Genomic DNA, 23,038 nt, shown 5'->3' with positions numbered 1-23,038 from the left:
ATGATGCAGTCCACTAGTGACATTTAACTTGCAGGCCCTGTGTACATTTTGTACCATATAGTAGGGACTTGCAGGTATGTGCCAATTAGGGGGATACCAATTTCACTGGGTTGAAAGCGGGAGCGTAGGTACCTCATCACTGGCTATGAGGGGTAAGTTACACAGTGTTCTATAGCCAGCACAAATACAGGGTTCAGCAAAAGGCAAATAAAAATACAGGGTGACTTCGCATTAAAGGCAAATTTACTACAGCTATTCATTCAGGCTATGGTGCTTATAAAATGAGATGCGACACACAAAAGGTGATGAGAGAAAAACTTCCAAATAGTCTAACCACTGACAATCGCACTATATAGCATTCCAACCTACTGTTTTTCGCCCCCTGTGCCTCTCAAGACAGAGGCCCGCTTTATGTAAATAAGTACTGACCCTACTCCTCCTGGAAACAGTCCATTTTGAACTTCCATGTGCAGCCCCCTCTTAAATGGAACACAAGCAACCCCAGACCGGTTTCGGCCTTTTTAGGCATCGTCAGTGAGGCATAGTTTGGATCCTGTGGCATAGCGAGCAAGGGTCCCACGTCTGCGCATAGCCTTATTAATATTATTATTAATATTAATAAGGCCGAAATGTAACGCTCCAAGTGACCAAAGGTATTCCTAGATGTGGGTCGCTTTCTTGCTGTGTCGTAGGATCCAAGCTACACCTCACTAACAATGCCTAACATGGCTAAGACAGGTCTAGGGTTGCCTGTGGTTTCTTCTAGAGCGGTTCCATGCCTAACACTTTGGGATGTACTGTTCCCATGTAGAGCAATCAGGGCTGATTTGCATAAGCCAGGTCTGTGTCTAGAGAGGTACAGTGGGGAAAAAACAATGGGATTGAATGATACTCCAAGTAATAGCCAGTGGTTAGACAATTTGCAAGCATTCCTCCAATCACCTTGTGAGTCTAAAATGAGATGGCCGACTTTGTCTCCTTTCAGTATATCCTATTGATATATAAATACAGCAGCCGCCTGCTACTGAGCCCTTCCTCTTTTAGTTCACCGCTGCAGCTTAGGGAGGCCGTTGGAAACAGTAAATGTCCTTCCGCCCTAGATATATAAACAAACAAATGTAGGGCTTTGTTTCTTAGCAACGGGCTGCACTACCCCGAACACAGGCATGTACTGGGCAGACTGGCAGTATGCCATGATTTAGAGGGACAGCCCGAGAATTTGAATATAACAACATCATTTTATACACAGCATGTTGCCACAGGTATACGACTCGCATTACTATTTCCACACTTCGACGGCACTTGTTTTTTTTTCAGTTTAATGGTTTATCGAGTTTTAAAAAAAAATAAGAATCGCAATAATTAGAGCCTTAAACTATTATAAGGAGCAAATAACATGACCGTTATGGATGCAATAATCACTAAGCATCATTGAAAACAATATAATAAACGCATTAAAGGCTTTAAGAATAAAATATATTGACGTATTTATGCCATTTGAAATGTATTTCCTTATCGCAAGTTTTTATTTATTAAAAAAGCAAAATCTGATTTCTAGGACAGTAAAACCATGCTTACTAAAGAATAATGGATACCAAACAGGGAGATTGAAGTAGGAACATAAAGAAGTAAGAGAGGTGAAACAGAAGAACTGAGAAAAACTTGAGAAATAGCTCACATACATTTAAAACCCCTGTTAACAAATTAGTAGCGTCAGTTGATTGACTACAAAAATGAGTTAACTGTAAACGAAAACTATTTCTAATCTGACGATTAGTGGAGTCATACGCTCCCTCAATTCTGTGATTGGCACAAATGGCACTCGTATTTTTCGAGTTGGTGCCCTCTGCCCTCACATCGCCACCCATAGCACATACTTGTATACTCTAATGTATTGAGTGTTTTTGTTCTTCAAACATAACTCTGAATGATCATGATGTATGCAGTGCTGCCATGTTGTCTAACCCGCCCTCCCTCGTTCATGCACCACCTCCGAATTGATCCACTCACCTTTTTTGATGTCTTGATGGAAATAATTGTGGCTGACATTTCTGGTAGCAACATCAGCGATCCTTCTGTAAGAAGAGAAACACACATTTAAAAACCCCAGCGTCTTTAACGTTTGACCACAGTTTAGTCTTGTACTACTGAACTAATTTTCGCAGCATTGCCACCAACCAACTGAGCTACATTGCCTAATGAATGTTAATTCTTAACTTCATTATCATTGCACTGCTGTGCCACATGTTTTTTTTTATCTCGTTAGCGTATACACCAGACCTTATAATGTACACGTTATTTAAAATGTGACGTCAATTAGCAATTTGTAACCAGAAAAATATTGAGTGCCAAACGAACAACGTAACTTTTTTTTTCTTTGCATAGCTTTATCTGCAAACTAACAATTTCTCTGTAGAAATCTGATCTGCTTTTATTGTGTGCACATCCGGTTTTGAAAACAAGCTATGGCCTTTTCCTTCAGTACCTCTGGACTTCCTTATAGCCTTTGACCCTGCCCTTGATCATTTGCCTACTGTAGGAAGTCAAATATTAAACAACCATTTACGCCTGCATCACGTAGATGTTCAGTTGGAGTTGTGTAGTTTTTCCGGGGCCGACCCAGAGCGGTAACATCACAAAACGTATCGTGTCCCCAAAAAGGCTATATTTCTGATTATTTTATGCTTTACAAATCATTGTGAGATGTGTTTCATCACTTTTCTTTTTCGTCTGGTCTCTACCACAGTTTGTTTATTTCTATATGCATCCTGTCTTCGCACAGCGCCCTGTATTCTATTGTTCTCTTCCTACAATGGTTGTGATTTAGTCATGCTATGAACTTGGGGGTCCGATTCCGCAGTGTGTTGGCACACGGTTCACCTTATGTGTGCAAAAAAAGATCTGTGGGGTTAATTCAGGATAGACGTAAAGTTAGGTTCATAAAGTGTATTTATGAAGGCAGTATTTCCACCACTATCATTAAAATCATAGAACAACAAATAAAGTGTTTGTACCCATACTTGCTTGGCTCTACCTACAAGTGTAGGTGGATACCCACAAACATGTGTATTCGTATGTTTGCATACATTGCAGGTAGTTTCCAAACCCTGGAAATATGCCCATATATTTATTCCTGTCAAAGAAAGAAGTAGATGCGCTTTCTGAATGCGACTGGGTTGAGAGCACCCCCATATTAAACGTGGCTAACAAGACGGGGTTCCTCCACCGTGAAAAAAAATCCTTTGGAGCGTGAAAAAAAGTTACGTGTGAACTTCATATTTGACTTAAAATTGCACATGTAGAATTTTCCACATATACAATTTCCAAAGGGATAACATTGACCATGCAAGATCTCCAGGAAACCTATAACTGACATATTTCCAGAAGCACTTTATCATGGCCTATCTACGAACCCCTAAATGCTGTGAAATTGTTGAAAACAAAGAAATAATCTTTTGAGAGTACATTCCCACTTTTTTCCTTGGACCTTGTGAAACAGACCTTCAGCATTAAATCTCATGCAGAATATCAAGTTTTTGGTCCATGGTCAATTGTAGTGATGCATTTTAAACTGGCATGGTGTTTTGGTCTTCCAAACTAAAAAGCATTGGCAAAGCTGATAGTTCTGGCTTACATCAGAAAATGGCTTAATGCTTCCATCCATTCAGTTACTTATACATCCTTCCTTGAACTCTGTCACTCTCCCTTGCACTGTTCATCCTCCTATTAATTCTTGCATTCACTCACACATCCATCCACAACACCACATACACACAAACTCACCAATTACTGAAGCAGTAGTAAGCCAGATCGATTGACATTCCTGCTTGCTTGTGAGACTAGTGAGAGTGTTGTCAGTAGTGCGAGACTGCTAGTGTATGAGGGCTGTAATAGTTTTCAGAGTTGCTGCTCCTCTTTGAAGGGGTGAGCACTGCCGGAAGTGTGTGACTACTGATCTGTGGGCAGTGGGAGATTGCTTCTGGCTGTCTGTGACTGCAACTTGGATGCGTCTGGGCATTGTGTTTGTAGTGTGAGATTGCTAATACGTGATGGATGTAAGAATGCTTCTAGCAGAGTGTGACTGTTGCTCTGTGAGGAGTATGAGAGTGCTGTTGGTATTTATGGTGTTTTACTTGTTCACCATAAGTGGTGTAACAGTTTTCTCTTATTTTCGTTGAGGCCACATAGCTAATGACACACTCTGTACTTATTTAACACTGGAAATAACACTTCAGGGATCATTTTTAAGCAGTTGTCGTCTTCTGCTTGTGAGCCTTGATGACCTGTTTTACTTAATGAGGTTGCACAACTATTGGGGTAAGGGGAGGGCATGAATTAAAGGTCCAACCTCTTCATTCATTTACTTTCAAGAGCCCATGCCCAGTGACCGCTGGCAGACTGTCTCGACCCATCAACACCCTGCACAGATCACTGACCCCATGCCATGTGCACAACTGGTTGTGTTTACTAGCGTCACTTGGTGTAGTTACACCAGTATACTGAGACTGATCCCCATTGCCACAGATCCTTTTGTGTATTTACAGAGGTTTATGTTTGCTCCTGGACTCTGCCTCTAGCCAGACATGACCAGCTCCGCAACAGGTTCTAATAGCTGCTCCTCCTGGCTGACGCCAGTCCGAGTGCACCAAACCAGAAGCCACTTCACTCCTGCTTGTGCATGCACGTACATATAGTGCGCATGTGCACCAATATGTCCTTCAGGCATGGGGCACATGTATTACAGTGTTTATGACAGAAGCTGCTGGTTTGCCACCAGCCATGATCACTATGCTCCATGTGCCTCAGAGCATGCACTGGCTCATGTATTCAAGAGTGCCATACTTGTGCAGGGGATGAAATATCATAGCACAATATAGACCCCACCCAATACCATCATCACCACTGGAATAGGGACGTGGAGCTCTCAATTAAGTCTGACAGCAGTCAAGACAATATTTCACATGACCTGTGCTCGGGGAAGAGACAGGAAGCAAATCACAGCCGCTCAGCTGTTTTTTTTTAACTGCCACGCAACACATTACATAAGCTGCCACAACATTACATAAGCTGCCACGACGTTACATAAGCTGCCTGAACCCTGCATCTGTCTTTGCAGTAGGTTTTACAAAACCTATTGTAATTTATTGTACCAGATCTGGTAGCACATATAGCAGTACACACTATTGCTGTTTCTTTTCAGTAGCAACTGGCACTACAGTTAGAGCTTGTGCAACAACAAGCAGTTTGGGGGAGATCAACAGAAATAAGGCTGGTTTCTTCTGGGGCAGTGGGAATCACAGTGCGCCTCCACTGCAGTTCATGTGGGAATGTGAGACCTGGCTTGCTGGGACCCCGGCAGTTGTTACTTTTGGAGTCTTTTACTTATGGTGTCCTCGGGTGCAGGGCTGGACTGGTAACCCAAAGCAGCCCTGGCAATTTTGTCGTCCCAGCACCTGGATGGGGGCAAGTGTGAAGCACTGCTGCTTGTGTTACTGGGGGCTGATATTGCAGCATCCCTGTAGAACCAGCCAGAGTAACAAAACCGGCCTCCACCCCTGCAAAAACTAGCACCACCCCTACAGCCTCCTGGGGAAACGCCCGATGCCCCCTATGGCCAGTCTGCCCCTGCTGGCACCACCTTACTGTTGAATCCAAATGGGTAGTGAGGCAGATCACTCCAAAGGTATATCAGCTAGATTTTGATGACTACTGAGTTTCTAACGCACACCATCTAGCTGCTAGACGGTGTGCGTTAGAAACTCAGTAGTCATCAAAATACACAATAACAAGTAAAAAAGCAATGCCCAGCCAATACTACTATTTTCAATATTAAAAAAGAAGTCAATGAATTCATGCCCCATTAAAATTAAACATAGAAATATTCATCTATGCAATGAAAAGCAGACCTGTTTAGGCAGTGCTGAAATAAAGTTCTGTATAAGAAGGTCTCTCAGTTTTAAACAATGAAACACCCTGCCCTGTTGTGTTTGTTTCAGAGAGTTCCCACTGTAACACCCTTCCTATTGCATTTGCCAAAGAATACACAGTGTAAAACCCCTTTGTGTTGTATTTGCCACAGCAGTACACCAACGAGCGCTTCGTCCTACTGTATTTGAATTGTTTGCATTAAGAATATCTCTATAAATTATGAATAATGGAACTGCTGCATAGATGGGCTAACACAGCTGCTGCCCAATCAAAATTGTCTGTAAACAAAATCAACAAAGGGGTGGAACCAAAGCATCTCCCTCTCAGAACTGCTCTTAACGTTTTTGTTTTCCGTGAGCACACAAGCTCTGGCAGACAGCTAAAGTTATCGAGCCTGCCCTAAATATTGAGGCTTTCAATTGCTGTTTTGAGGCAAATCATACATTTAAGCTTGTAATGTTCTCAAGTGTATTTTTTTAGGGGATCTTACTATCAAGAGTTCAACGACTTGTGTAATGTTCTTTAGAAATCTAATGGCTTCTTGGACTCTGACTCAGCAGAAAGGCAGGGATAACAGAGGTGACATCATGCAACCTTTTGTCATGGTGACATTTTTGTGTTGACACTTTGCCCCACACTGCAGGAATTTTCCCTTCAATTTTTTCCCTCTGTGTGCGGCAGTGTAAAGTCTCTTTGCGCTGCAGCCAAGGCTATGTGCTCCAGGGACCGACTGCGTCGACAAATATCAGTACAGATTGTGTGAGTGTTCATGTTAATCGCAGCGCCAGTCATGCACTGCAATTCACATGAATACTTTCTCAGAGGCACACAATATGCCCCGCACGGGGCCGGCCTTAGCACTGGTGGCGCCCTGTGCGACAATGTTTGTTGGTGCTCCTCCCAATGACCACTTCCAGTGATTCCCTCACTATTACCCTTTAACAGTGCACCTCAAATCTCCATTACCACTCTTTCTGAGATGCATTTAATTCGTTTTAAAGCACCACTCATACCAGCGTAGGGTGTACTTTACATTGCATACACATTAACAAGGGAGTGGCTTGAAACACTTAAGCTAAAAATCTGTACTTAGCATCGTGTGCTGCCCCACTGGTATTTTGTTGCTTCTGTCCATTCATCCAGATATATAACACAACAAGTAACATTACACCTTCAACAAGCCAGGTCTACTGGCTTATTCAATGGTTGTAAATTGCATAAGATAAATATGCAACAACTATGACTATAATGTATATAATATTGAAAATGCTTCCAATCTTGCGGGCGAGGTTGTGGCTAAGGCTAGAGCTGCCGACTTTCGAGCTGAGAAAGCAGCTTCTAGCCTCACGTCGGCTCAACATCCTGTGATTCAAAATTTGAATGTGTCCTTGTGTAACTGGTACTCATGATTGCTCCAAGTTTGTGCTATATAAAACCGAAAAGTGAGTCTCTTTGAAGTTACATTAAAAGCAGTGATGGATTGTACTATTGCAGAGTTAAGCTTTTTTTCCCTCCACCCTGAAGGTAAAAATGGAGAGCCCGATAGGTTCCCATCTCGGCACCTGCTTTTAAGAACTGCTGAGCACCAGCAGGACCTGGCCTATTTAAAATCCTGCTTGTAGTCTTGCTGGATTATTAGAGCACAGCACACAATCTGCCCCGCTCTATAAACAAAAGAAATGCAGCAAGTCTACAAGCACGACGTGTGCTTTCAGGTGATTCTGAAAGCACACGTCGTGCTTGTAGACTTGTTGCCTTTCTTTTGTTAATGGAGCACAGCACACAGTCTGCCCCATTCTAATAACAAAAGAAATGCAGTAAGTCTACAAGCACAACGTGTGCTTTAAGAATCACCTGAAAATACACGTCGTACTTGTAGACTTCCTGCATTTCTTTTGTTAAAAGGACGCGGCTGCAAGCCAGATTGTGTGCCTATGTGAAAGTAATCATGTTAATTGCAGCGCATGACGGGCTCTGCAATTAACATGAATACTATCACAAAGGCATACAATCTGCCCCGCAGCCACGCCCTTTTAACAAAATAAATGCTTCAAGTGCAGGAGGCACTTGCTGCTGAGCTTACCTGCCGCCGTGCGTGCTTCACACACCACACTGAGCGCTGGAAGTGAGATAGATGCTTGTGCGCACCTTACAGGGAACAGTGAGTACAGCTGTCCCATATTTGTCTCTGAGGCAGAGGGAATGGAACTAGGAATGGGAATTACAAATGGTAAACTGGGGTTTTAGAACCTGGTTTACTTTCTGTTGCTACCTCTCTCCCTTATTGACTCCCAAAATTCTCTTATTAATGTTCATGAACAGTTTACACTTGTCAAAGTGGCCCTACTAGTCTAGCATAGCTTTATAAAGTGAACATATTATATGCCACGTTTGTCGATTTTATTTTTCAACGATTAACCACTAATTCATCTTGTCTCATATTGTTACCTATTTGGTAGCCTTATGTATCCCCAATATCTCTAGTCTGGACACATACCAGTGGGTTGAGATGTGGTAACATTGAAACTGGAGTGTTTCTCTTTTTTGGGAGAAATTGTCTTTGACCACATCTGTCTCTTTTTTGCGATTTAGTCAAGTCAAATATGCTTTATTCAATATCATTTAAAAGCAAAAAACAAAAGACAGAGGCATATGTTAAAATCATAGTGCAAATATGTAAACCTAATGAACTATAGTGCATCATAACAGTTCATTAAACACATTATACAGAAATAAGACCACTACTCGCATGCATAAATGATTAAAACCATGTAGATAAAAAGCAAAGCAATTATTCTTTTTTATTTTTTTGCACAATTAGAATTTCTTTCTTCCAATAATCACCTCTCACTGGAAACATGACATACAACAACAAATGTCCAAAGTAGATAAGGTTTGTTAAAACAAAAGAAGGTATGCAGGACGACATTGTGTAAAATTAAAAGACCTTGACATTGGAACATTATAACGTTTCCTCTGTTTGGTATACTTTTTGCAAAAGAGCACCAAATGCATGGTGCTGTGATTTGACACTTGTCCACAGGGGCAATTTACTAATGTTTGAGACCAATTATTCATTATGGAGACACTGGTTAAACAATGAAAAATGTCTATTTTAAAACGGATAAGAACAAACCGATGTCTAGGAATCAGTGCAGACTTAGGGTAGGGTTGCATATCATATGTGGTCAGCATAGTATGACTCTTTAGTACACTGGGCTACAACAATTCTATAGACTGGCTAAGCTCCCCAAAATGCCCTAGGCACTCAGTTTTCAAGTATTTTCTACTTATATTTTCTCTGGATTCAGGCTGCCCCAAAAACTTGTGGGTGTTCCAAATCCCCAAAACGTTGTTTAATGTAGGACAGCCATGGACTACGCAATAGAAAACTCAGATTGAGGCAGTCCCTAATAATGGCTCAATTTAAACCATTAAATTCTGATGTCCAGATTTTATGCCATAATAAAATTATTTACTCAATTAATCCCCACAGCCAATCTCTTGATCTCCTGGTCTTTTTTTTCCTAGCAAAAGTACAAAAAAGATCTCTCTGTGAATTCATGGGATGAGGATCAGGATTATTCAAAGAGAAGGAGTGAGACCTCGCTCCTAAATATTTTCTTGCCATGTTCAAGAGTGAGCATGTCATTGAATATACCTTTTTACTCGATTACCGTTGAGGGCAAATTCAGGTTCAGCACAGTTTATAGTTTGGGATGTAATATAAAACATGATGATATGAGGTTTTGGAAAGGAATGTTAAGACCATATTGTCAAATATGTTAAAGATAGTTTATTGAGCGGGAACTTGCCACCAAAAAGCCTGTTTAACTTACTAGCACAGTCTGTTGTTGTAGCACCAATGATTACATTCTTTAAAAAATAGATTTCCAGCAGTTACACAAAAGCACTTGTGGAGTAGTTCAATTTTCTGTATCTTGTGTGAATGTGGATTGTTATAACATGCAAGGATCAGTAGCAGAAATGTGTATAGATATGTCTATAGCTAAGGTTTTGTTAAATAGCATGTTAGACATACTTCCTTTGTGTTTCTTTAGGCCCACTACCTTCCCGCTCTCTTTTTCAGCCTTCTGGCATAGAGTGGACTAAAGTTTTAATTTATGAGCCGTAATGTCAGTGGTGTGTTTGTGGTTCTGTAGTTGTTTACAATAGGTGTTTTTCTATATTACAAAGATGATGGGTTATAAAGTTTAGGGGTTGTAGCTGGAAGTCTTGCTGCAGTTTCCAATCAGACCCCCCAGGGATTTAGTATTTTGCCAAAAAATCATGAAATCGGCACTTTTCTAAAATCCCTTGATTTTTACAAAATTGGCTACAATAATGGTAATAAAAAAATAGACTTATCGTCCTGTGTATTTAGCTCTGCACTGCCGCCGGGTCAAAAAGTGGATGGCGAGCAACAGGTCAGCAGAGGTGTAAACTTTTTCCGTTGCCTACCTGGTAACACCACTTGAAAATGCACAGGGCCCTCCTCCTCTGCTAACAACCTGCGGCCTGACTTCCTCCATAGCTCAGTGTCTTCCCCTGTTGTTCTTCTCCGCTGCCCTTTGACACATGTGGTGATGCCCCGTTGCTTCTGTCTCCCTCCCCCTGCTGCCTCATGATTCCTCTACTCCCATGTCTCGTGTGCCTCCCCCTCCTCATGTGACTCATCTGATCCCCCTTTTTCCTCCTCTCCCTACGGTCTCCTGTGCTCTGGCACCCCCTACTACACTGCGCACCCCTGGGAAGCAAGTTGACTCATGCCTAGAGCATTCAAACTGAAATCAACACACTCTATTACCAGGCATCCTTCTGGTCTGATGCGCGTGTTGTTGGAGACTGTGACTTGGCAACGTCTCCAGCGCTGACACATCACAAGCAGAGTGGTATTTTTGTGACCGGCAAGTTTTCTGCCTATTGTAAACATTTCATAGATTTTGGGGTCAAACCAGGCTGCAAAAGTCTGAGGGATCTGGAGGTGGAATAGTAATAGTTATCTCGAAAACGTGGTATGGATCCATTCATCCTGGATATCTACTGGGCATTTTTTAGCATAGAAGATGAACCCGAAAAAGCCAGTGATGTAATTCTAGGGCGTAGATTTATGTTCAATAGCAGAGGTAACCTGTCCTAGCCATACGTGACTTCTGATAGATACTGTGTTTGGGACCTGAGGCCTGGGTGTTGGAAATAGTCGAAGGGGATCGTCTGTAAAGTATCAACATATTTATCTGTCATTGTGACACAGGTTGGCCATTAAACATTACCTAATTTCAGCACACAAGAAACTTCGTTTGACCTTGAAAGAAAGTCTGAGAATTGTTCTTTATATTGCCTGTTTGTTGTCTTGGCCTATTTGTTAGCTGATAACCAGATTGTTGCTCAAGACTGCTTTAGTCCTTTTTTGAACTTTGTCCGGGCAATGCAACTTAATTTATCTGAACACACTTGTGTCTGGTTCCACCAAAATACATGATTCTTTTGCTCATTACGAAAGACGAAAGGGCCTCCTGTGGCGTAATTTGGGTGTAGTCCTAATCAACTAACACTTGCATTTTTTCCAAGACTCTGCTTGGACCAATTTGAGTCCCAGTGTGTAAATTGGAAGGGCTGTCAATTTTACCTAAACTAGTTTTCCTTTTGAAATTGGAGTGGAGTCTGAATGGGCAAACAAATCCCTTATGGCCCTTATTTGATAAGGAAATATAATGTGATAATCTCTCTATTACTTTTAAGGGTTCATTTAGCTCTTAGTAGTACAGAGAGGCTCAAAACAACACCTGGTGGATATAACATTTGCATTGGGCCGTGGATGTGTTTTTGCTACAGATTTACATACCGGTGCAGGAAGAAATGAGGCATAACATGCTCATATGGAGTGTTTGTTGGTTATTACTCATTTGTTGTAACGTTTTTTGTCCGTAGTTAATACCTTCAATAAGCTGGTGGTAAGTTCTTCCGCAAAAATAGATGCTAGTGTTAAAATGGGTGCAAATTCGGTCTGCACCTGTTTTAGCCCTGCACCCAATGTAAGAGACCCTGTCAATTTCGAGCTTAGTGATGTTTCATGAAAACCCGCACGGGGCTTAAGTATAGCTTTAGAGATACTTCTATCCCACTCATCTCCAGTGGTTTCAATTGGATGTGTTCTCACTGCTGACTCTTAACAGATTTTCTTGCTGTAGGTACAAAATGTGAATTACAATTACTCTTTTAATAATGATTCTCACCTTATCAGAATTATAAAAGTTGAATGACAATAATTCAACAGGTTGTGTAAAGTCTAACACCGACCTTCCTAGATTGAGCTCACTTTATATTCACATGATCTCATAGGCTAGTAAGAAACTAGGAACTGAACTAGCCGCAATCAAACGATGGTTTCAAGAATTCTAATCGGAGTGGGTGATAAAGTACTAAGGTGCCATAACAATGGCTAAAAGCTCCATACAAGTGTCTATAACATACCATAACATTAAATATATGTTAAAGAGAAGTAGGGTCAAATATCCCATGGCACACTAAAGGCCACCAGCAGCTGTTCTGTTGAATAGAATTTATAGCACAGTTGAGTTTATATTAGCTTATGTTTGATCATCATTCTAATGGAAAAGTACTGATAAACACACTTTAATCCTAGTTTACTAGAATTAGGCAAGAGCTGACCGACTTCCGGATCATTGAACAATAATTGTTAAGCATAGCCATACTTCAAGCAGGCTTTGCGCATTGTCTTCAATCCGTCAATTTGTGAAAACTAAATGAAGTAAAAGCAAATTGAAACAGTTTAAAATACATTTAACGTTTGGGATTTGGGGCTAAACGTTCAGTTATTTACCATTTATAGTTTCATTATGTTTAATTTCTTTCACAAAGGGATTTTATTTAATTGCCATTTTAGTGTTTAATGGGCAAATGCTCTTTTGATTATCTGAATAGTAATGAGGAATTGACTATTGCAAAGTGTCTATTGTGTGCAGACATTTCAAATGCTATAAAATCAAACTACTCTCAGGTCATCTTTTTAGTGAGTATCAACTCTTTATTGGCCCTTTAACGGCACTAACAACAATTAAGAAACACAATGGACACAAAGTTAATTTATGCTTATGCTCATTTTATTTATAAGACATAAGCACAATTTCCATCGAACTTTATGTTCACAAAGGGATTTTTGTTTGATGTAACCAACAAATACAATTGTTATCTAACAACATTTTGTTTGACATTGGATAACATCAGTACAATTTCAACACCTTCTTTTAAACAATCTACAGCTGTATTAAAGCACAGTCTTATTAGACATCTCATGGCTTGCGTTTTCATAAAGATTATAGCCACATGTATTTCGGGGAATAGGGAAACCGGTTTCCTCTGGGCTGGGCACATGATTTGGCAGTATTCGACCAAGAGGAATAGTATATGGTAGAACATACATAGTATAAACACAAAATACAAGCATTGGCAAAGCCAACAGGTCTTCGGTTTTAGGCTTAGACATACATCTCCACCCATACTTGCATGCATAGATAAAGTAGTGCCTATGTAACATCTTCCAGAGCTTAAATGACTCTGCAGACACAACAAGTGTCAACAATGGTACATAGTCACCTTCAATACATTGTTGAGGGTTCACTGTGTTTCCCTAAAATTCACCTAAAGCTCCTGCATTTGGAATTCGTTGGCTGCTGCCTTTACTTTTTGGAGTAGTTTAATCTCTTCTTGGGGAGACTGATAAGAGCTCAAACTACACTGAGGCACCTGTTCACGTATCCTCTTGATAGAGGAAGCAGAAGGAGTCTTGAGATGGCAGTCTCTCTGAGAAACAATGACTTTTCAAGGACACTAGAACCCCCAATCTAATTATCTCCACCTATTAGTAGGCTGGGGGTGAACAGGCCCACCAGTGTAGTCCGTGATAAGCTGCTTCCATCACTGCTGCCCCCATGTTAGTAAGAACAATTTCTTACTGCTATTTAATGTGCTTGAGTCTGAAGGGGGTGCACACTTAGTACAATTTATATAATTAAAAAAGTAATCAGAATATTATTTTATCACTATTGTTGCATTTTTTTTTAAGTTTAGAAAGCTTTATTGAATATAATAAACCAAGTAAAACATCAATACAAAATAGGATCGTTAGGCAATGAGATAAATATTAAAAACAATTGAATTCTTACAAGGTTTAAGGAATGCCAAACGGAACTAGGGGATATACTAAGGGAAAAAGATTTTTTTGAAAACTATTGTTGCATTTTAATATACTTTTTCTACTCTGACATGACAGTACTTCGTCCAAAAGCTAGGGTGGGAATTTTTAACATGTAATTCTGGACAGGCCACTGCGACAACTGAAATACGAACATGCACTTTACAACGTGACTGCTTCAATACCAACATTTCAACGTGGAGAATGTGCTTATTGATTTTTAAGCCAATGTAATCCTGGTATGTGGACCCGATAATCATCCCGGTATGTGTGTGTGTGTGTGTGTGTGTGTGTGTGTGTGTGTGTGTGTGTGACCCGCATTGCTGAGGAATCAGCTGAAAGCACAGGCAGGAATTTAGCAAAAAAGATTTGCATGTCGAACAAAGCTCCTACAGATCAACAGACTTTATTTGGAAAATGCGATTTTATAGCTGCGTTCTCTTAGTGTATCACAGATTTATTACATTTTCACTTTATGTAAGCAAAATACTTTGAAAGGCAACTTACTAGGAGAAAGCAGCTTTACTTAGCCAGTTCTTTGCGTTGTTTCTGAAAAACGTTTCCATGGATTGTTTAGAGATGTGTTGTTTCTCTTGTAAACACGGTATATTCAGAGTTGATGACATTCGGGCATCAAAGAGTCAATTAGTGAGAGTTGTCAGGGTAGCTCAGGGATCCAAGTGCAGCCTGGATGTCCAGGAGAGTCTAAAATTTGACCTTCAATGATACAGAACTCCTCCTCCATCTACTCTTCCCATGCCACCGGGGCCTCTCGGACTCCAGAAGACCTTGCGCCTCAACTGGCCTAAAGGGCCCTCTGCAGTCTGTCTCTCTGAGGCTCTGCCTCCACCCTGGGCTCCCAAGCCCTTCCTGCGATGCGTACTCTTGGCACCAGTTGAGGCACTGGGTTCTACACAGAGGCTCCTTCGACAGCAATGAAATCCATCAGGGCAGCACTAGTGAATACAGTTGGAGGCGAGCGCCCCGCTCATAGCCTGGCCCTTCCAGAGCCTCACTCTTTGGTCTCAGAATGCCACTGAGATGGATCTGAGGCATCCTCCGGTAGTGGTGAGGTACACACCATGAGCCTATGCAACCTACTCAATAAAGCCGGCTGTAGTCCGTGGGATAATGGGGCGGGAGGCGGGGAACTCTCTGTGAACTTAATTCACTGGAGCTCTTGTCTCCACTGACGCCATATTGATGACTGTTTTAAACTTGAATGGCAAGTTCAAATTTTATGCCTGCTTTGGAAGCCGATTCAGCACTCACTGTGTGACACAAGATTATATTGATGCCAGTAGCAAAAAAAAAAGGAAACTTCAAGAGTACCAGTTCCCTGCCAGGTATGGAGAAATTGAGTTTTTTCTACCTGGGATGCATGTCAGAAGATAACCAAGAAGCCCCATGCCTTAGCCCAGTGAATAATTTCATAAAAGCATCTTGTTTCAGCATAGTATGATCAGAGAGCCAGGACTTTGAGTAAGAGGAGATCTGAATTATCATCCATCAACAGACCCTTTAAGTTTGACTGAAATTTAATGGAGGATCTGGCATTCGTCAGGAGTCATTTTAGGTTACTCAAGAATATCCATTGGGTGTTTGAGAAGTGGATAAAACCTTCAGAGAGGATATTATCAGGGAGACATCTTGTTGGTCTGTAACGTAGAGCCACAGCTGTGTGGACACTCTGGAGTGTCCATATTATGGCCTAATAAGGACGTATCAGAGGCGTGAAGCTCCACTCCCAACTCAACAAGCTTTATTAAGGATGGGAATGTTTTTTATCGTAATTCACCCTACTAACTTCTTTTTTTCAAAGCAGCCTGCTTCAACATAAAGCAGCGTTAAGGGATGGGATCTTGGGAACAGTTGTCCCGTTACATAGCATGCCATCTTCATATCCGGGCCGCATAGGTTTCTCTATGTCTTGTGACTCTTTGTTTGGTTAAATGCAACTTTTACAGTCTTATTTACTTGAAACGAGACAATTAACTTCAAAGAGTCAGTGTTCTACTAAGCATTCTAAAGCTAAGCATCTTAGGGGTTATGTTGGGGGTCCAAGATGCACAAGATCTGCAGCAAGTTGATGTATGTTGCAGAGAAGGGTCTTTGTAATATCCCCCTCATACGAGGAGTAACTGTTAAGAGAATGGACTGCCTACTGCTAATATACACATTTACTTATATGCAAGGAGGTTGCATCAGCTAACTTAATGTTCGTGATTGGCCTGTTTGAGTCAGTTGTCTGGGAATTAAGGTAAACAAGTGTAGGGTGGGTATGAAATGCACATTATATGTTAGAGGGGAATGGTTTTGTTGTCAGAAGGCAATCCCATCTACAAGGACCATGGATGGTCATGGCTACAGTAAGTTCTTAACAAAAGATTTTACTTTGTGAGGTGAAGCCTGTTATTGCCTGGGGTAATGCATTAATTCATACGGATATGTTATCTAGACCAGGACAAAGCACACTCTGTGCTTTATTGATACTTAAGGTATGCGCTGTTCAATAGAATTGTTTATACCAAAATGGTGTAGAAGGGGCATCCCAGAGGATGCCATGAGTTTGAAAGAACAAAGCTGAATTAAAGGTGCCAGTGCCTGCTCTTTTCTCCTGATCCACAAAAAAAGAAAAAAAGACATCCGATTCTCCAGAATCCAATCCGCGCTTCGGTTTGCAGGCATTCCAACTATATGTGATTGTCACCGGTATCAAATGCTAACACTAGCCAGCTGACACGTGCATGCCACTTCCATCGTCATTCCACATTGAAACTATGGTGGTTATTATTGAATGACAAACGCACAAAAAGCTGGCCATGGTGGGTGTACTTCAGTTAGAAGTGTTTCTGTGAGTTTCAGTATGAAGGGAGGTCCTGTATGAATCTTCTAATGGGCTATGGTCTGACTGATCAGTCAGATTTGTAAAATTTGTTTAGTTATTTGGGAACAAATCCTCTTACAGGGAGGGCTAGATACTGAAGTTAAACTTAGTAGCTTCCTCAACACACTTTCTAGTGCGCCAGGTGGGATAACGATTGATTTTTCAAATCACTAGATGGAGTTTTTTTTTTTTTTTTTTTACACAAACACAGATTTAGGAATAATAGAGTAAGCATGTAGCTGGGAGGGGTGGGCTATGGATGGGGTAGAGGAGGATACTGGAAACATGAACAGGTTTGGTTAAATTTGGGACCGTAGGTAAGGCAATAGACTTCAGAGCATATCACATGGAATTGTAAAATAAAGAGGCTTGCTTCAGGTGACTGAACCGAGTAGTGAATATGGCTATAAAAGTAAACTCCATTCCCTTTAGATACTACTGACTTTAGCCTTTCCATAAATGTCAAACTAATAATTTTTCTGAAAGAGAAAAAGAACAGCTCACTGATCTAGATGACCAAGCAACACTGTTGGAAAACTTAAGGACCTGAGAAGCAGAGGTTTTCTATGGAGCCAAACCTAGGGGGAGAGTCCAAGCAACATCCTCCCAACTACAAGGCAGAGCCTTTAGCAGAGGCGTGTCCGATGGGCAATAGTGTGTGTGTGTGTGTGTGTGTGTGTGTGTGAACAGCTGTAATGCTTTCAAGTTGCATATCTGAATTTTAACTTCCCTATATTTACTAAAGAAGAACGTCTTCTGGGCTACTGTTGATTCTAGTTAAACAGAATTTTAAAATAGTTATGAAAATGTTCCCTACTTAACTGTGGTGTGCCCTTCGTCACAGACAGGGGATCTTATCGTATGATTTATGAGATTTGCAAACCCTGGTGATGCATGCTGTCCCATCACATTTCATGTGTCTAAGAATAGCTCTGTCTAGGAAGTTATGCCAATGTTTGCAATGTGGCTCTGTCAGAAGAGTACCATTATCAAGTCCTGAGTTTTCTTTCACATAAACCAAATACACTTCAAGTCCCAGAAAATACAGATTTCTTATTTCAACACCAAGGACTGGAAAACTGTCTTCTTTGTCTTCTCGACATACAGCCTTCTGCATGATGTAGCTTGGAAAGGGGAGTGAGGCTTTAAGGATCCATGTTTTGGGCAACTAGACACTTGTGTCGTTGATTTTAATCTTAACAAGGTAAATTTTTAATCCCTAGATTAGTCATAGTCTGATTTTGTGAGCAGCACATTTGTTTTACTTGTGTGTGTTATTCCAGTGTTTTACAGTAACCCTGATTGATAATCGATTGACCTAGTTATTGAAGGTCCTGCTAATACTATTGAAACTCTACCGCATTTTTTCAGATTACCCTGTTAGTATGATTTCAACCAATGGTCCAGTTCACATAATCTACTGAGTGCTTTAAACTGGCTATGTCTAACATAAAGAACATTTGATATGATATATTGTGTTGTCTTAATTTGTTTGGTGTCTAGCTCATTTCCAAAGAACAGCGCTGAGGAGGATCACAAAGAACATCCGGCAGGTACAGATATCCATTACCCCAAGGAAACTGTCCGAAAGCGACAAACCTCCAGCCAGAGTTCAAGGGGAAGTGATTCATCCCGCTCCTCGAGGAGAAGCTTTCGGTTGGATTACAGATTAGAGGAAGACGTTACTAAATCGATGAGAGGTAAAGATGGAAAATTTGTGAATCCTTGGCCAACGTATAAGGCCCCTGCACTGAAAAATATTCTGAAATGGGCCCTTACTGAAAAGAATAACAGCAACGTTCCAAGCTCAAAAGAGGTAATAACTTTTTAGACAAACATGTGCATCTAAGATTTTTTTTAAACATGGTGTGTTATTTTGTGGTATATTGATTAACACAGCATTTGACTTCAACCTAGCACTGCTAATGTAAAATGTACTCCAAAGCAACTATGGAAAGCTGCACGTCCGTTAACTTACAGAAAAGATAAAGGTCTTCAGAGCACATGATGTTAATCCTCAATTGTCTCACTTATTGCAAGTTCAGTGGGGTAGTGTTTCAGTACAGGGCATCTTGGAACAATCTTGAAGACCTGAGTAACTTTTTGTGTACCCGGCACCTTTTTTGTATATGTAGCGATAGTTCATGGTGATGTCATTAGTTCATAGAAGGTGAATCTCCAGGAAGTCCTGGTGTACCAGGAACAAGGATTCCAATTTTATTCTGTCATGAAATGGCAGCCAGTGCAGCTTCTGTAAGGCGTGGGACAAATAGTCATTATGCTTGAGGTGAAGCAAGGTCCTAGCTTAGGCATTTTTAAGTACCTTAAGTTCGAAATTAGACATTGAGGAAAGCCAAGATAAGCGCTATTGGTTTAGTCAATTCAAGTTTGTGCCAAATTCATCAGAGCTTGGTCCTTATACTGGAATAAAAGAAGATGGAGTAAACGTTTAAATGTTTCACTGGAAAACACCTGTTTTAAGAGTTTGAGATCCTTGTAGGGGTGCACAGAGGTGGAAGGGGGTGAGAGAGAGGAGCAGAAGTCATGGCCCTTTCTTATCTCTGTATTCTTCTACCTTGTGTTCAGTATGTGTTTCAGGCCCAGCTGAGTGGCCCAGTTTTCTAACAATCTCAATATTCTGATGTTTTTCAAAATGATATCAGAAAAATAGCTTATAACCCTTCTTGTATGTGCCTTAAGCATTCGGTTCGCTCTACTCTTGACTTGCTTGGGCCATCACAATACAGGTTCCCCACCCCCATCCGCCTTCATACTCTAATCCTGCAGCCAGATGTGCTTTTAAATTCTGAAGCACATTGGGCCAGCTTCTCAAACTTTTATCCGTGAGCAAATCAGACTTGTCACATTACACACATATGATCTATATTTAAGTGCAGGTAAAATGCACCAGTACCCTCCATTTTACATGGCAGATTATTATTTACGAAGCAAAGGAATACAAAATTAGTTTACTTTTCTCTAAGCTCAGATCCTTAGAACATGCTGGTTGTACACAATGTAGAGACTCTGCACGCATAGGGTTAGAGTAATTGGCCACACACTAGAATTTAAAGTGAATCTGGCAATCTTCCCCATGGGACAGATAGGCAGAGCACCCAGAACCGTTAATTTGTTCCATCAAGGGGGAAATAATACCATCTCAATATTGTGGTGGGTCTTCAAGCACATATTCACTGAGGTATTTGATTCCAGTTGCTACAACTTTCAGTGGTGATTGTGTGGCCCAGTCGCATATCTGAGGCGTTCTGCCCACAGGATAAACATTGGTTTTATTCCATTTGACGTAAAATCTGGAGTAATCCTCAAACTCATTAAGTGCATCACCTTTGGACCTGATCATTCAGTGTGTTTTGTATGAGAAGATCAACTACATAAAGTGAGAATTTATCTGTGACACCTGCGGAGCAGTCTAAGCTCTGTATCGGGCCTAATCAATGTGCCTCGAAAGTAATAGCAAACTGTAATGGGGTTGGGGTACCCAGCGAGATAGCAAAACGAGGAAAAAGAACACAATTAACCAGTACCTGTGCCAGTGGCTTCATATATAACAGATGTGGATAGGCCAAAAATCTGGCATCCAGTTGGGAGCGGTCAAACTGAGCAAATGGATAATTCCAGTCAAGTCTACCAGTCCCTACAGTTTGTTGAGCTGAAATGGACTGTGTCTGCTTCTATATCTTTTCATATCATGGTCTTCGATCTCTCTCTTACCGGTCCCTTTCTTCATTCTTTGGTAGCATTGGGGTCGCTGTATTTCTTTCCAATATCTGTCTGAGCCTCCACCAAAGCATGCAATATAAAATCATTTCCTGATCAAAAGTCAGCCACAAATCACATAAGGTGCGGGTCCGTCATGGCTTGGCGACAGGCACCACATTGTTTAAAACCTGTCTTCCCCGATTACATCCTCGACACACCAGGAGGAATCCTAAAACAAATATCGACAAAACATGACAAAAATCCTGCCAAAAACTGACAGAGGGCTAGCTCTTCTCTCGGATCAGCGCTGAACGCAAAAAGAACTGATATCAGTGCGCCAAAGTGGTGCCTATATAGGTGATGCGGACATCACTTCCGGCTGGGATGACGACGCCATGTGGAGCCGACCGATGCAGCCTGCCGGCGCACAGGTGTACTGCTCACGAAAAATCTATTGGATCCAGTCTAACGCCTAGAGAAATTCAAAGGCGAGGAATCTATATTTGGATGTCTCTATCAGATTTTGTCAGACAATCTGCAGCTAGATGTCTCTGTCAGATTGTGTCAGACAACTTATCTATGAACCAGCTATTTGGAGTGGGTGGAAAGTTGTGGATATATTACTTGCTTATCTCATGTCATCCTTTCCTCTCCAACACAAAGAAAATAACAGATGTTTATTGGAGCCCTTCTTCTTAAATCAAGTGATACATGAAGGGCCCAATTTCACTCGCGACTGCTGGGCTGGACTCATTGCTTTGCTGCACTGTGCATGCTTAATTGTAAATGCCATAACATTTCCATGCAGAAGCCTTGTCCTCAAGCTGCAGCGTACAAAATTGTAGATGGGTCTAACATAAATGTGTTGGGAAGGCATTCCAAAGTAGAGCACCCCTAATGTCACAAGTCTATCCTCTTAATCATTGGGAGATTGGATATAGGAAGGAGTTGCTTAAAACAATATGAGCCTGGCACAGCCTGTAAAATTCTAAGGGCTGTAAGATGGTAGCTAGAACGCCACTTTTAAGTTAAGGAGAAACCTGTTCCTTTGGATACAGGTTTAATGAGTCTTGCTGCCTTATTTTTTTCAAAATTTGTAGTTCGTCTATGGTTGTGGTAAGCAGGCCCGTGGCAAGCAGCCCCATCCATAGTGTAGATGGAGGGGCAACACAAGCTGTAGCCAGCAATGCCTGGGTTTGGTGAAATGTTTGAGAAGATGGAAGGTGGTGGGTTTTGGAACTTGCCAAACCCGAGTTCTTCCTGAAAGGCGCTGATCCATAAACACCCCCAAATTCTTCACCTATTCCATCAGTGTCCTGCACACTAGCCAATAAAAAAGGAAAGGATTCGAAAAGAGATGGCAGGTTCCTGAAGGTAGTGTCCAATGTTTTGGCCTTTTAAATGCCTGTGTTCATAATTGCACCTTGCACAACTTCTTTGTGTTTCACAAATAGTTTTCCCAACCTATGTGCACTGCTGCCGAGTATCATCTGCATATATGCATACGTCATAATCATACTGAGAGATAAACTATACCAGTGAGTGAATATATAGATGTTTAAAAGGAGACCACAACGAGAATCGCTGGGGCATCCCAGGCTTGGAGAAAAGGCACCTATTGGATATTGCCAACTAAACAATGCCCAAGCAGTTCTACTGCTGTCCCTCTTATGCCCATCCCTGTTGCATTCGCTTAGCCTACCTGCTTGTCTGTCAGTCACAAGCTGCTCAGGCGTCAAGCCTTATCAGGACTTTAGTATAACCTTACTTTCAGTGTCTGACAGTACCCCAAACTACGACATAGGAATGCATTCAATCACAATTTCTCTCCTTCCTCGATGCTGCATTCCCTGCAGATACAAAGAACATATTTCAGCTTTCCATGATGTCATTGCAATAATCTGCACATAGGAAATGTCCCAAACAATCGCCCTAGTGAGATTTTGAAGCAGAAGTACGTTTTTTCCATTCTTCTAATTTAAATGTAAGTTTATGGTTTTACAAGTATTTTGAAAGATGTGACAGTGCATTATTTGAAAAAAAATGGTTTTAGTAGATAAGAAAATAGCAGTTTTAAAATCAACTCTTAAAATTAATAAGTATGCATGATACATTGGAAAATAGTTCTCGTAGTCTGCTAAATGTTCGAATGTTATGGGGGGGGGGGGGGCGGAGGGTACTGACTGGGTGGTATCTCGGTCTCCAGACTGTAATCTGGTCTGGGATCTTCTGGTCAAGAGAGGGTTCCACCCGCATCACACCACCTGCACATTGGATGACAGCAGGCT

At 41.2% G+C, this 23,038-nt stretch overlaps 1 protein-coding gene across 1 annotated transcript in view; it reads left to right on the top strand.

Annotated features, from left to right (window-relative positions):
• Nucleotides 1-23,038, top strand: part of NAPEPLD (N-acyl phosphatidylethanolamine phospholipase D) — a 46,776-nt gene that overhangs the window by 4,078 nt on the left and 19,660 nt on the right. Inside the window, exon 2 of the mRNA XM_085654024.1 lies at nucleotides 18,534-18,846. Within this exon, the coding sequence (XP_085510150.1) occupies nucleotides 18,534-18,846 (313 nt within the window). The remainder of the gene's footprint in view (nucleotides 1-18,533; nucleotides 18,847-23,038) is intronic.

This window comes from Triturus cristatus, chromosome 4_1 (assembly GCF_964204655.1).
Source record: "Triturus cristatus chromosome 4_1, aTriCri1.1, whole genome shotgun sequence".
NCBI classification, from domain to species: Eukaryota; Metazoa; Chordata; class Amphibia; order Caudata; family Salamandridae; genus Triturus; species Triturus cristatus.
This window is presented reverse-complemented; position numbering and strand designations above follow the sequence as displayed.